This window comes from Leopardus geoffroyi, chromosome C1 (genome assembly GCF_018350155.1).
Source record: "Leopardus geoffroyi isolate Oge1 chromosome C1, O.geoffroyi_Oge1_pat1.0, whole genome shotgun sequence".
Taxonomy (NCBI): domain Eukaryota; kingdom Metazoa; phylum Chordata; class Mammalia; order Carnivora; family Felidae; genus Leopardus; species Leopardus geoffroyi.
In genome coordinates this window covers 170492201-170505873 of record NC_059328.1, presented here as the reverse complement: position 1 = coordinate 170505873, position 13673 = coordinate 170492201, and the positions used below count along the sequence as shown (strand labels likewise).

The 13673-nt window shown below is 36.5% G+C and overlaps 1 protein-coding gene across 5 annotated transcripts in view; it reads left to right on the top strand.

Annotated features, from left to right (window-relative positions):
* Positions 1–610: 610 nt before the first annotated feature.
* The window catches only part of PDE1A (phosphodiesterase 1A), a 331820-nt gene continuing 318757 nt past the window's right edge, over positions 611–13673 (top strand). The window contains exons 1-2 of one of the 5 annotated variants that reach the window (XM_045480418.1): positions 611–829; positions 1546–1656. In XM_045480418.1, coding sequence (XP_045336374.1) covers positions 1556–1656 — 101 coding nt within the window. In that variant the 5' untranslated portion in view covers positions 611–829; positions 1546–1555. Of the gene's footprint in view, positions 830–1152; positions 1319–1545; positions 1657–13673 lie in introns of those variants that run through there. The other 4 variants (XM_045480417.1, XM_045480419.1, XM_045480416.1 and 1 more) reach the window with 4 other exon arrangements.

Below are 13673 nucleotides of genomic sequence, written 5' to 3'. Positions count from 1 at the left end.
ACTTTCTGTAACAATTTACAAAGATGCTTTTTACAGAGATTATGATTTTGACCACCAGATGCGCTCAGTGTTTAGACACACATAGTAACTTTATATTGGAAGGCCTTGTTAGTAAAATCACAGATAGTGCCCATTTTAAAGGGCTGGCTTTAAATCTGGTAAATATCTCTGTTTCTCCATTTCCTAAACTGTTAAATGGGAATATTACCTACCATTCATGGGGTTTTTGTAAAAAGTTTAAAATGGTAAACTGTTAGGTACTAGGAACAGGGTCGGACATACAGTAAGTACTCAATAAATACGAGATGTTATCACGTGTCTACTACATATGAATATCGGTAACAGCAAGGTATCTTGTAGGGAAGAATAAAACTACATCTGGCTTTCTAAACAAGCAAGAAGAGATACTGCTTTTAAGTGTATTTTTCTTAGCAGCTTGCGGATAGCAATAGCTGTTATGGAGCTCATACTCAGGGTCTGTGCTGGTTTCAAAGAAAGCTCACCATGTGTTGGGAGCTTGGCAGATGACTCAGTTCTGATTCCTTTTATGTTCACTTTCTCTCATTTTTCTTCTAAAATGCACAAGCGGCACAGCATCCATTTCTCTCCCTCTCTCCCTTTCTTCTTCCCCCCCACCTTCACACATTCCCTTTACTTCAGCACACACACGCGCGCACACACACACACACACACACACACTCTTCCACACTAGTTTCGTTTTATTTATTTTGTAACCCCCAAAGGATTCACGGAGCAGGCTGTGTGCAGCTGCCGTGTTTTCTACTGGTTAAATTGGCAGTTACCTACTGTGTGGAGTTGCTAGGAGAAGGTGAATAAGCATGATTACAGCATCATTGATGTACATAGTCTTTCAATAACAACCTGTGGAGCTCCGTGGTCTGTCTTCTGCATGGCTCTATGTGTTATTTTCTCATTGTTGCCATTAATTTTTATTGCGTTTGTTGTTAGGGCATGATATATCTTTAACTGTTGGTTCCAGATCAATGAAGAGACAAAAACCTTGGCATTTAAAACAGGCACTTTTTTCTCAGGGTGGTGCTGCTGACACTGGTTCCTACCATCTGCTTTCTTATTACATCCTGCCCTCTTTCTATTGGTAGAGAGGAATTCAGCTTCTTCTGGTGCGCTAAAGTCATTCACGTTTCTCTTGTGCATAATAGATCTCGTAAACTGTAGGAATTCTGATGTGCTTCAGTGCACCGAACGGTAACAGATGAGCTGCTTTTGGGGAGAGCTGGAGCACTCAGTCGGTCAGTAGTACAGTAGCAGGCTCACATGTGCGGATTGCTCCTGTGAGGTCAGAGGATCTGTTTATACTGCTGTCTGCTTGGGAGGTTGGGTGATGTGAGCAGTGGATATGCCTGTCAAAGTCAGTAGCAATTCTGGCAGAGGCTGCCCTCAGCTTTGTAAATCTGCAGTATTTTGATAGATGAGAGATGCTACTGTATAACTGTTTGAGATTTGTAGTGGTCTGAGGAATGCTTGTTCTAGCTGCTGAAACTGACTGTAACTATATTGCCCTAGGAATATCATCATGGGGTCTACTGCTACAGAAATTGAAGAATTGGAAAACACCCCTCTTAAATATCTGATAGGAGAACACACTGAAAAAATGTGGCAACGCCTGAAAGGAATGTGAGTAAGCTCTTTGCTTGGTTCTGTGTTTTTATTCCCACCACCCCACCCAAAACTTGACTATTAATATGACTAATTGTTCGTAATATCTGACTTCGTGGACTAGTGTTTCCTTTAGAAAGATTTTCTCTTAAAAAATAAAATGTGTGAGTGTCAGCTAACAACTTGCCTGAAGGATGGATAGTCTTTTTTGCACCTGTATGTGTAATATAAAGTAAGGTAACTCCCTGAGAATTCACTTGACTGTTACAACACATGGTTTCTTTTATACATTCTGTATATATTCTTTAGATATGTGGTTTAGATATGCAGAAAAGTAACTAGAAAAGCTGCTTGCCAGGATACTTGCAGAAATAAAATTTCCTTCAGTAAAATGAAAAAGATTACTACTGATACTTATTTCTCTGTGATTAGATTTTGAAAACACAAGGGCAGGATTAATGTGATAATAAATACTTATATTCCACTGTGCTTCTTCTTTGTCTTAGTTAATAATGTTTGCTTAAGAAAAAATGTAAAAACACTAGTAGCATACCAAACTTATTGGAGAGTTTTGGCTTTAAATTAACCAATTCACTTCTTCTGAGAATACACAGTAGCTCATGGTATAAAATAGACCTTACTAACTTGGGCTAAGAGATGTGCTTATGTCAAACATGAAATGTAAGTACCTGGGTCAAACTTTAATTGCATTGCTATTCACCTTGCTATTTAAACAAGATTTAAGTTTTTTTCTGTCTATGCTACTAATTTCTGTTCGTCTGTTCCAGCACCCTATGTATACATGCTTTATTTTAATTATAATTTAAAAATCAGGTTTAACATTTGGATAAAAATTTGCATTATGAATATATACAGGCCAGTGTAATTGCTCAGCATATTTGTAGTTCTGAAATGAAAATATATTTTCTTGTTTATAATCATAGCTGAAGGAATCCTATACCATGCAAAATAGAGATTTTCTAGGATTCATATTTCTAATGCTGCATTTACATACTGTTGTATAAAGTGCAACATCTGAGTAAATTTAATGTGGTTGTTTTTATATCTATGATTTTTTTGAAAGAAAAATTATGTTAAACTTTGTTTAGAGGAAAAATTCCTTCTACTTTCCTCCACTTGAATGTATTTAATGATGTTTGTATATTTAAGTAGTATTTTCTGTATATTTTCTTACAGTTGAAGTAACATATGACATTACAGTGCACTAGTATAGAGCTCACTAATAATGCAAACAACATTTAACAGAGAACTTTTAAAAAGGAAGCCATCTTACATCATTTGAATGAATTAGAGAAATATGTTTTCAAGATCCATTGAAGACCAGAATTACAGTTTTTTGGGGAGGTGGTTCTCTAAGGAAACAAATAATCCTATAAAAGCAAGTAACAGCTTACAAAATTAATTAGCATAGATGAAAATTAAACATTGGTAGTCATCAGATGATTTGTCCTAACCTAATTAGTAGATGAACATCTGTACCGGAAAAATTATAGATCATATTACAACCTAGTTTAGATTTTCTTCCCTTTAGCAGGACAGGATGTTTTTGTTTGTTTGTTTGTTTTGTTTGTATTTGTTTTATTTTTCTGTAGTTACTTAAATGTATGAAGATGTATGATAGTGAATTTGTGCATATGTCTTAAAAAAAATTGAAAAGTGACTTTGTGTCACTGACATTTTAGAGCAGTTATCTGACTTTCACTTTATCAAGTGATCTCAAAGATCAATCTCATTTTATTTCAGTAGAGTAGAGTCATTCAGCAGTAGAGCTTCATGATTTGATATCCAACATTGATGTAAGATATAATAATACATGCACGTACTAAGTAAATTTGGTATTTTGCCTCCATAGAGTCACGGAAGGATCATTTAGGGGAAAAATTACTGAAACTAGTTTTTTAAAAAGTAATTATTATTACCAAACTGATTGAAATGACTGATTGCCTTTGCATCAAAGAAAGAAGGAATTTGCATTTTGGTACTATTACTTTAACTTGTACTTTGACTTAAGACATTTTCAGTATTCTAGGTTTAGAATTTTCAAAACAAGAAGCTCTAAATCTAAAATCTGCATGACTAATGGCAACCAAATTGTTTAATTATGGTCTCTTGTGTAGTCTGCATTCATAGCAGTGATATGAGGGTCTCCTCATTCCATTGCTGGAATTGTCTTGCTTATTTAAAATGTAATATTGATTCAAACAGGATTTTTAGCTTCTTACAATCTCTACTTCTAGAATTTCACTTTTTAAGTGTTGGCAATTAAAATTATGTTATTCATGAAAGCTATCAAACAATTTTGCAATAATTTTTTAGTTTGTTCAAAAGCTCAATGAGGACTTTTATATATTTGGAAAATGATTTTTCTACTTTTACTGTATCTAACTTCAAAGATACATTGATTTATTTCAACAGGACATTCTGTTTTTAAGTAGGTTTATAATATGTACATTTTTGAGGTTAAATAAAGATAGAGACAAAGGTTAGTAAAATAAAGTTTATTCAAGTATACTTTAAATTTGGAAACATGAACTACTGTAGGTAGATATTTATAGAAAATATTTTATAAGCAATATCGTATAACGTAAGATTTTGTAACACTTTTTTTGAGTTGATAGAAATAATTTTTAAATTTTGTAGCACATGTGAAGCATCATTAAACTAAATTAAAATATTATTCTCTACCTCTTTGTTGATTTTTTTCATTGAGTCCCTTTTAAATCTCCTTCATATAATATTTAATTGAGACACCATATTCGGTGATATGCCAAGAAGTCCCTTGTTCCTTTGTGGAAACAAAGGTGAAACCCTTTCCTCTTCCCATTTCTGATGTAGACTTGCATGCTTTATTTTATTAATTTTATTTTATAATTATGGCTTTTTTCTTTAGCTTTCTTCAGTCCATCTTCAATCCACCAACTTGTCTCTCAATATGACAGTTCAGATTCTACACTATGACTCACCATCCATGATGTTGGAAATATTAGCGAATGGCTATGGCATCATGCCCTTCATAAACAACACTTACAAAGAGTCATATACCTGTCCATACGTTATCAGTTTTTTAGGACCTGGAAAACATTTCCTATTTCTTCTGCCATCTCAATACCTAATGAAATTTCTGGTTCAGAAGTTTTCTGTGACTCTGGGACCATGTACTAATTCCTACAGACTAAGGACATTTTTCTAACACTAGTCTTTGCAAAGACTGTTAAGTTTATTGATTCCCATGAGGAATACTGATTTGAAGATTTTGTATGTGTTTTCATTTATGCAGTTTCCCCTCCAATTTTAGAAAGAATTCTGTTCTCTGTGTCATGGTACTCTTTTATTGTTATTTTTAATATACAATTGCTCCACAGCTGTGGATTTAAAACAAAAAAAAAACTATTTAAAAAATTTTCCATGCGAGCATGGAACCTGATGCGGGGCTCAAACCCACAACTTCAACATCACAACCTGAGCTGAAACAAAGTCAGACACCTAACAAACTGAGCCACTCAGACGCCCCAGAAAAAACATTTTAAGACATTGGTACTGTTCTTTCCAGTCAATGCCACTGTTCTAAGAGTTTAATGCAAGGGGCGACAGCCTTTCCAGAAAACTGTGATCAACTAGAAATTCCAGTGAACATGACATTATAACAAAAACTTATTCAGAGTGTTACCTTTTCCAGTTGTTCAACAGAAGGGAGGAAAGTTTAAACTACTTAAAACTACAAACTATTGACAAAAATCTAAGACTCATTACTTCATAGTAATTATTGCCAATCCTTTCAGCTTTTATAAATGTAGGACTAGAACTTATGAGAATTTTACAGTTAGAAATGAACTTAATATTTTTTTTACTTATTTTTTATTTTTAAAAATATTTTCATTTATTTTTGAGGACAGAGAGAGACAAAGCATGAGCAGGGGAGGGGCAGAGAGAGAGGGAGACACAGAATCCGAAGCAGGCTCCAGGCTCTGAGCTGTCAGCACAGAGCCCAATGCAGGGCTCTAATTTGTGAACCAGAGATCATGGCCTGGGCTGAGGGCAGACGCTGAACCTAATGAGCCACCCAGGTGCCACTAAACTAACTTAATATTTGAGAATTAATTTTGCACATATAGATGCTTACCTCCGTATCTTGACAAGTGTCCAGATATTAAGATGTGGAATTGTGAATGCAACAGTTGAAAGACCTAAGCTGCTCTTTTTTCTTTTTTCCTCTGATGGGTGGTAAACACAATCATCAGTAATGGAAGCATAAAATATAGAGAAGAAGAGAGTGCAGGAGAAAGGAGGAAATGTGTAATAACCCTATAGCTAATTTAAAGTAACTGTAATTAAAGAGGGCAGTGTGTTGAACAGCTCTCAGATGCACTTGCCCAAACCCTTATCACCAAGAAGATGTAGCAGAAATACATATTTAGAATGAAAATTGGCAAAACAGGTAAAATGACAGGAGCTATTAGCACCATATTCCCAAACTGGAATTATACTTTAGGATAAAGCAGCATTATAGATTAGCAGATCTGATCCTTTTACTATCCTGCCTTCTAGTACCTTCCCTTGAAAGTTCAGCATCCTTCACCCTGTACCTGCTCCACATTTGGAACCTCTTTTCATTCCTCTCCTTCTGTGGCCACCTCCCAATCAGCTTCAAGGTTGTCCCAAAGAAACACTGCGTACCATCCATCTGCGTTTACTCATTTTGTTCTCTCTTCTCAAGGGAGCCACTCCTTTCTCCTCTCTCAGCCAGAGCTGCTTTTGTTCCCTGTGATGTTTTTAGAGATGTGTGGGGATGCTTCTGGTTATTGCAGTGCCTGAGGATGTTTCTGTATTCAGTGGGCAGCAGGGTTCAGGCATGATAAATGTCCTCCAGAGCTTGGGAAATTCCTTTTTCAGGAAGAATTATCCTACTCACAATGCTACTAAGGAACACTATTAAGAAATGCTCAAAGATCTTGTCTTAAATTTCACTTGCAAAGGAAATCCTTCTTGATCCTTCACACTAGGTCAGTTTCCTATATTTGGCTCGTAAAAGAACCTGGACTTCCCTTTTCATAACAAAATCTACCTTCACTACTGGACCACAAGTTCCTGAGGGCACGAATTATGTTCATTGTGTTTGCTTTTGGATCACCAGCACCTAGCACAATACCTGGCATGTGGTAGATCATGCAATAAATCCTTTTCAATGAATCAATGAATGAATAAAATTTGGAATCTTACAGTGGTTCTGACTTCAAAGTTGGAGGATCAGTCAGGTTGCCAAAATAGGGCCTAAGGTCAGGTTGGAGGAGTAGATATAGATTCACAGATAGAATAGGGATGGAGAAGATGGGAGAAAGTAATATTTGCTTATCATCTACTAGTTGTCAGAACTTTCCAAATATAACATCTGTATGCTTACTTACTTTTCCAATGATTTCAAAAAGTAATTATCCTAAGTTGGTTAAATAGCTAGTGTCTGGTGAAGCTCGCATTTAAATACAGATTCATCTACCTGTAAAGCTTTTGTTCATCTTACTTTCAAAGCACAAAAGAAGACATCCTCAGAATAGTTACCAAGAAAGATCACAGAAAAGGATGCAGAGTCATGCTTCTGAAAACTTAGTCCATGGGTTTTGTAGTAGACAGAAGAACTGCCCCCTAGACATATCCATGTCCTAATCCCTAGAATCTGTGAATCTGTCAAAGGGGAAGTAAGGTAGCAGATGGAATTAACATTGCTAGTCAGCTGACCTTAATATATGGAGATGAGACTGCATTATCCAGCTGGGCCAAATGTAATCACAATGGTTCTTAAAAGTGGAAGAGGGAGGGAGAAGAAGAGGTCAGAATGCTCGGATGTGAGGAAGACTCAACTTGTCTTGGTCAATGATGAAGATGGAGGAAGCAGACTAGGAGGCAAGGTATGTGGGCAACCTCTAGAGGCTTGCAAAAGTAAGAAACGGATTCTTCTCTAAGCCTCCAAAAAGAATGCAGCTTTGCCAAAACTGTGATTTTAGCCCAGTGAAACTTGCCTTAAATTTCTGACCTACAGAACTGGAGATAATACGTTTGTGTTGTTTCAAGCTACTAAGTTTGTGCTAAATATGATGCAGCAGCAGTAAGAAACAAATACATTCCTTCTGTAATAGAGTAACAGAGTGCTGAATCAACATGACCATTTTTATATTCTTACCCTCTCCCCAACCACTACCCCCCAACACACACTTTCTCACACAGACGGGATGCTTAGGGTGAAGCCAGTCTTGGCCAGTCTATGGAGAACTGGAGTAGATGCTCTTTATCTTTAGCCATTAAATAACTCCCTGTCTTCCATCTAAACCTGGTTTATATGCCTAGACCAACAATTTTCTGACAAAGCTCTGATATTGAGAGCTTATAGTAGATTCATTTCAAATGTCAAAGAAGAATGTTTATGCTCTTTTTTGGAAATTGTTGATAAATCTTAATTTCTTTACTCACATTGTTGAGTATATGATAGTTTTGATGGTTTTATCAGAAAAATCAGCTTAAAAGTGTGTCCTTTAGTTATAAAAATAAAGAAAACCACCTCAAAAAAACCTATTCTGGTGTGTAAATATAATCTTATTGTAAGGCTCAGTCCTTATATAATAGTATGTTATATTTATAGAATAGGAATCATTGAGGTAAAATACCTTAGAGATTAAAAACTGAACTGTGGAATCAGTCAGGTATTTTCTAATACCATCTGTCCTTTAGCTGTGTGATCATGGAAAATGTATTAACTTTTCTAAACTTTACTTTCTTTATTTGTAAAATCCAATTATTTGATTCGTTCACTCATTCAGTAAATACCCACTGGTTGTGTACTGTGTCAGGCACTAGTTTAGGTAGATGAGCCTACATTTTAGTAGAGGAAACAAACATCAAAAAGGTGAATTATAAAAAAAAATAAGTTAATATAGAGTAATAAGTGACCTTAAGAAAATGCACAAGGTGATGTGATCAAGAGTTACTTGGGAAAGTATTTTAGTTAGGAATGATCTATCTTAGAAGGTGCCCTTTCAGCTGAGACATAGACAAAACCTCATGAGATCTTGGGGTGGGGTTAATGAATGACAGCTCTCCTCGGCAGGGGCAAAGTCTGCCCTCCTAAATGTGCTTTCACAGATGAGACTGTGATTTGTATAAGCAGAATATCCCTTCCTCACTCTCTGAAAAGGATAGCTTGCACCCCCAAGTCTAATTCTTTATTCACAATTCACCAACCAAGTGCTCTTCCTCCTTTGTGAAAGAATGTGAAAAGTGGCAAAGGGAGGCCTGAAAGGCTTTTTCAGGTGAAGGTTTTTCCACTTGAAGGGGAAGCATTTGGATCAGGGTATCTGCATATTGCCCAAATCAAGGTAGTGCAAATTAAATAAAATAATGTGTATAAGAAATATAGCACAGGGGTTGAGCATGTGACTTAAAAAAATTTTTTTTTAACATTTATTTATTATTGAGAGATAGACACAGAGCATGAGCAGGGGAGGGGCCGAGAGATAGAGAGACACAGAATCTGAAGCAGGCTCCAGGTTCTGACCTGTCAGCACAGAGCCTGACGCAGGGCTCCAACTCACAAACCATGATATCATGACCTGAGCTGAAATTGGACGCTTAACCAACTGAGCCACCCAGGTGCCCCACACCTGACTTTTGGTTTTGGCTCAGGTCGTGGTCTCACCGTTCGTGAGATTGAGCTCCGTATGGAGATCTGAGCTGACAGCAAGGAGCCCGCTTGGAATTCTCTCTCTCCTTCTCTCTCTGCCCTTCCTCCTGCTTGCACACATGCATGCATGGGCTCTCTCTCTCAAAATAAATATTAAAAAGCAGAAATATAGGGGCACCTGGGTGGCTCAGTTGGTTAAGAATCCGACTTCAGCTCGGCTCAGGTCATGATCTCGCGGTCCATGAATTCAAGCCCCACGTCGGGCTCTGTGCTGACAGCTCAGAGCCTGGAGCCTGCTTTGGATTCTGTCTCCCCATCTCTTCGCTCCTCCCCAGCTCATGCTTAGTTCTCTCTCTCAAAAATGAATAAACGTTAAAAATTTTTTTTTTAAAAAAAGAAATAGCACAATACCTGGCACACAGTAACCTTCTCAAAACACTGTAGTTATTAATATTTCCATAATCTTAACCATTCTTATGTGTATATAAACTCTGCTATTTAACAGCTATATGATCTTCTCTAAGTTGATTGATTTTTTGATGCCTTAGGTTTCGTATCTGTAAAGTGGGAATGATATCATTACGTATCTCCTAGATATTAAAAAGATTAAATGAATGAATCTTATGAACATCTTAGAACAGTGTCCAGAATTCAAGAATTCTAGCTGTTATCATTATTATTACTAATATTATATGCAAAAGCAGAATTCTATTTTTTTAAAGTAATTTTCTCGTCAGAATCTGTGGAGAGAGTCAGGTTGTTAGATGAGAAAAGGAAGACCTTCTATTAGTTCAGTGGAGGTGCTCTAGCCAAGATTCCCAGGCTTTTATACTCAAGGATTTACATTTCCTTGGGGAAGGAGTGATGGGTATGTAAGGAGAGAGAGCTGATGAAGAGAAGTGGGCTGGCCTTGGAGTTTCACCTATAGAATTGCCTTGATGGATTCAGCACCCTTTATTCAGTGTCATGGGGTGGACTTAGAATTGATTTTAGGGCTCTATAATCATGTATAAACCAGGGCCAATCTGATTTCCTGAGTCACTCTGGCTTGAAAATAATTCTTTAGGTCTTTTGTTATCCCAGTCTGGTTCTCAATGGATTTGACTTCCAAGTAATTACTGTCATGTCCCATAGTCCTTCCTTTTGCTGATTCATTTTAGAAAATACAAAATTACCATTATAGTATTAGATTTTGTCCCTTATTCTAATATATTTCAATCAGCTAATCAAATGTAAATATTTGAGCAAGTCTGATTCCCATCCAAAAGGTCTGTGCTATAAGCCTTTTGGATAGGAAAGGGACTGTTCACTAACATCATTAAACAGATGATAATGTTAAAGGCTCATGAGAATCACAGTATTCCAAATATCTGGTCTGAGCAAGTATTAGGCATGGTTATTTATTGTCAAAGAAGCACATAAAAGTGATAATAGGTCATGAGAGGCATATAAATGAAACATTATGACTTTTTTGGTTTCTTCTTTAAACTACAGTTTCCTGAGTTGTTTAAAGATATTGTGTTTTATTTTACATTTTATAAAATAATTAAAAACATAAATTTTTACCAAATAGGCCGAGAAAATGCTCAACGCAGATCATTTCTTCTAGGTAAATTTTTTTTTATTTATAGCTACTCAGATATGCTTATATTAAGGCATGAAAAAATAGTAAAGTCCTAAGTACAGTGTTCATAGGCTTCAGGTGTTCATAGTGTTCAAGAAAGTGTTCATACAGTGTTCACAGTGTTCAAGAAAACAGAGGTCAGCCATAATTAAACTCTGCATAAGAGTGGAAGATCAAAGGATTCTTGCAGTTTTGTACATGAGTCAGTGCTTGATGATTTAGAAGAAAATCAAAATAGATTTTGTATTAGATGCATAGTGGCACATGTACCCCGATGTTTATAAGCACTTTCAACAATTGCCAAATTATGGAAAGAGCCTAAATGTCCATCAACTAATGAATGAATAAAGAAGATGTGGTTTATATATTCAATGGAATACTACTTGGCAATGAGAAAGAATGAAATCCTGCCATTTGCAGCAATGTGGATGGAACTGGAAGGTATTATGCTGAGGGAAATAAGTCAGTCAGAGAAGGACAGATATCATATGTTTTCACGCATATGTGGATCTTGAGAAACTGAACAGAAGACCATGGGGGAAGGGAAGGTGGAAAAAACAGATACATACAGAGAGGGAGGGAGGCAAACCACAAGAGACTCTTAAAAACAGAGAACAAACTGAGGGTGGGTAGGGCGGGGTGGGCGAGAGGGAAAATGGGTGATGGACATTGAGGAGGGCACTTGTTGGGATGAGCACTGGGTGTTGTATGTAAGCCAATTTGACAAAAATACTATATTCATTAAAAAAGGTGAACTTTCTAAGACTTGGTTCAAAATAAACTGCCTTTGGGGCAGGATAAGAAAATACTGAACAACTTGGGCATTAATCATATTCCTTAGTTAGCTCAAACTCATAATTGAATCATAGTATTAATCATATTTTATAATATTTTTGCTTTATAATTTCTAAAAGATTTTTCTTTTGATCTGTGTGGTTCAGCACAATTATTCCCAGTTTTTCTGATGAGAAAACTGAGCCTCAAAAGACATTAAATGACTTGATCAATGTGTCCTGGGTAGTAAGGGGAAGGCCAGATTCCTAAGCCCATACCTCTTCCAAACAACACTGACTTAGATAATTCCATTAACACTCAGACTCACTATAAAACCTGACATTTCAGGAATTAAAAACTATTCTCTTGTTTTGATTTTTCCACAATCCTGCCATCTGTTTGCCTAGTTTTGCATACTCCAAGGGGAGTTATCACTTGGCATATGCTTTAGATGTCAGAAACTCCCTGGTTCTATTTCTCTCCTTCTCTTAGGCATGTACAACCATTACCTCTTTAATCAGCTTATTTTAACAATGATCCTAGCTAGTATCTTCAAAGGAATTTGACTTTTCCTAAATCATCTTGTCCCTTCAGAGCTTGGACACTTATAACATTATTTTAATTTATTTGGCCTTTGATATCCCAAACAACAGAGAAAAACAAACGACTCTACGTCTACATAGTAGAGATATCTGGGTGTCTGTCTCTGAAGATTTTCATTTATAGATAAGAATAAAGCCAGGAGTTTTGTTGATTAAAATAGGTTATAGGTATTTTATAGAGTTCCTGGGTGGTTCAGTCAGTTAAGCATCCGACTCTTGATTTCAGCTCAGGTCATGATCTCAGTGTCATGAGATCAAGCCTGGTGTTGGGTTCTGTGTTGGGTGTAGAGCCTACTTGAGACTCTCTCTCTCTCTCTCTCTCTCTCTCCACCTCCAACCCTCCCCTGCTTGTGCATGTGTGCTTGTGTGTTCTGTCTCTCTCAAAAAATAAACCTAGGTATTTAATTCTTGCTGTGCTGCTGCTTCTTGTTATAAAGGATTTCATGCATATAATGAAGTTCTTTCCTGAAGTAAAGTGAGCTGAATCTTTTCTCTTTTTGTTTATTTTAGAAAAATCATCTAAATGGAGTTTATTCTGTTTCATTTCCCACAGAGAACATAAACTATGTAAAGGCACACAACATTTTTCTCATTCTTTTTAGACTGCATTTGGAGACGGTTATTAGAGGAGTTAAGGACCTCCTTTCTAACCTTTAGAGCTCTCAAAATCTCTAGTATACCCAACTGGTACTAACTAAAAAAGTGTATAAATGTGACTCTCTTAATATTTCATCCTCTAGCAAATCGCTGCATTAATATCTCAAATTTTCCAAAGAGCTCTCTATTTCCCAGAAATTCTTCCATGCTTTTGTTCACAGTTGCAATATGGCCCAATTTGTGACTTCCAATAACCACTCTTGGATCATGCCTCCCATACTGACTCTGAGCTTGGCCATGCAACTTGCTTTGGCCAGTGGGATCTTAGCAAATGTGACACAAGTAAAGATTTGGAAAGGGCTTATGCATTGGAGTATACTCTCTTTTGCTATTCTTTGGAACTCTTATACCAGCCTGGTCGAGCTTACTGAAGGATGAGCATGTGAAGCAGATATAAACCATTACAGTTGAGTCCCCTCTTAAAGCAACCAAACCATTAACTACCAGACATGTGAGTGAAGACTGTCTAACTTACTCAAAGTCATAAGGAAATAATAAATGTTTATTGTTTTTGGCCACTAGCTGCAAGAAGGTTTGTTGCACAAAAACTGCCAACTGATATACACTCAAAATTAAGCTCTTGGCTTCTAAATGTTTCAGATAATTCTTCTCTGGTTTTCACAGTTTTTTTTCCCACTACTACTCTACTTTTTTCCATCTCATCATCTCCTATCATTTACTTCTCTGATCC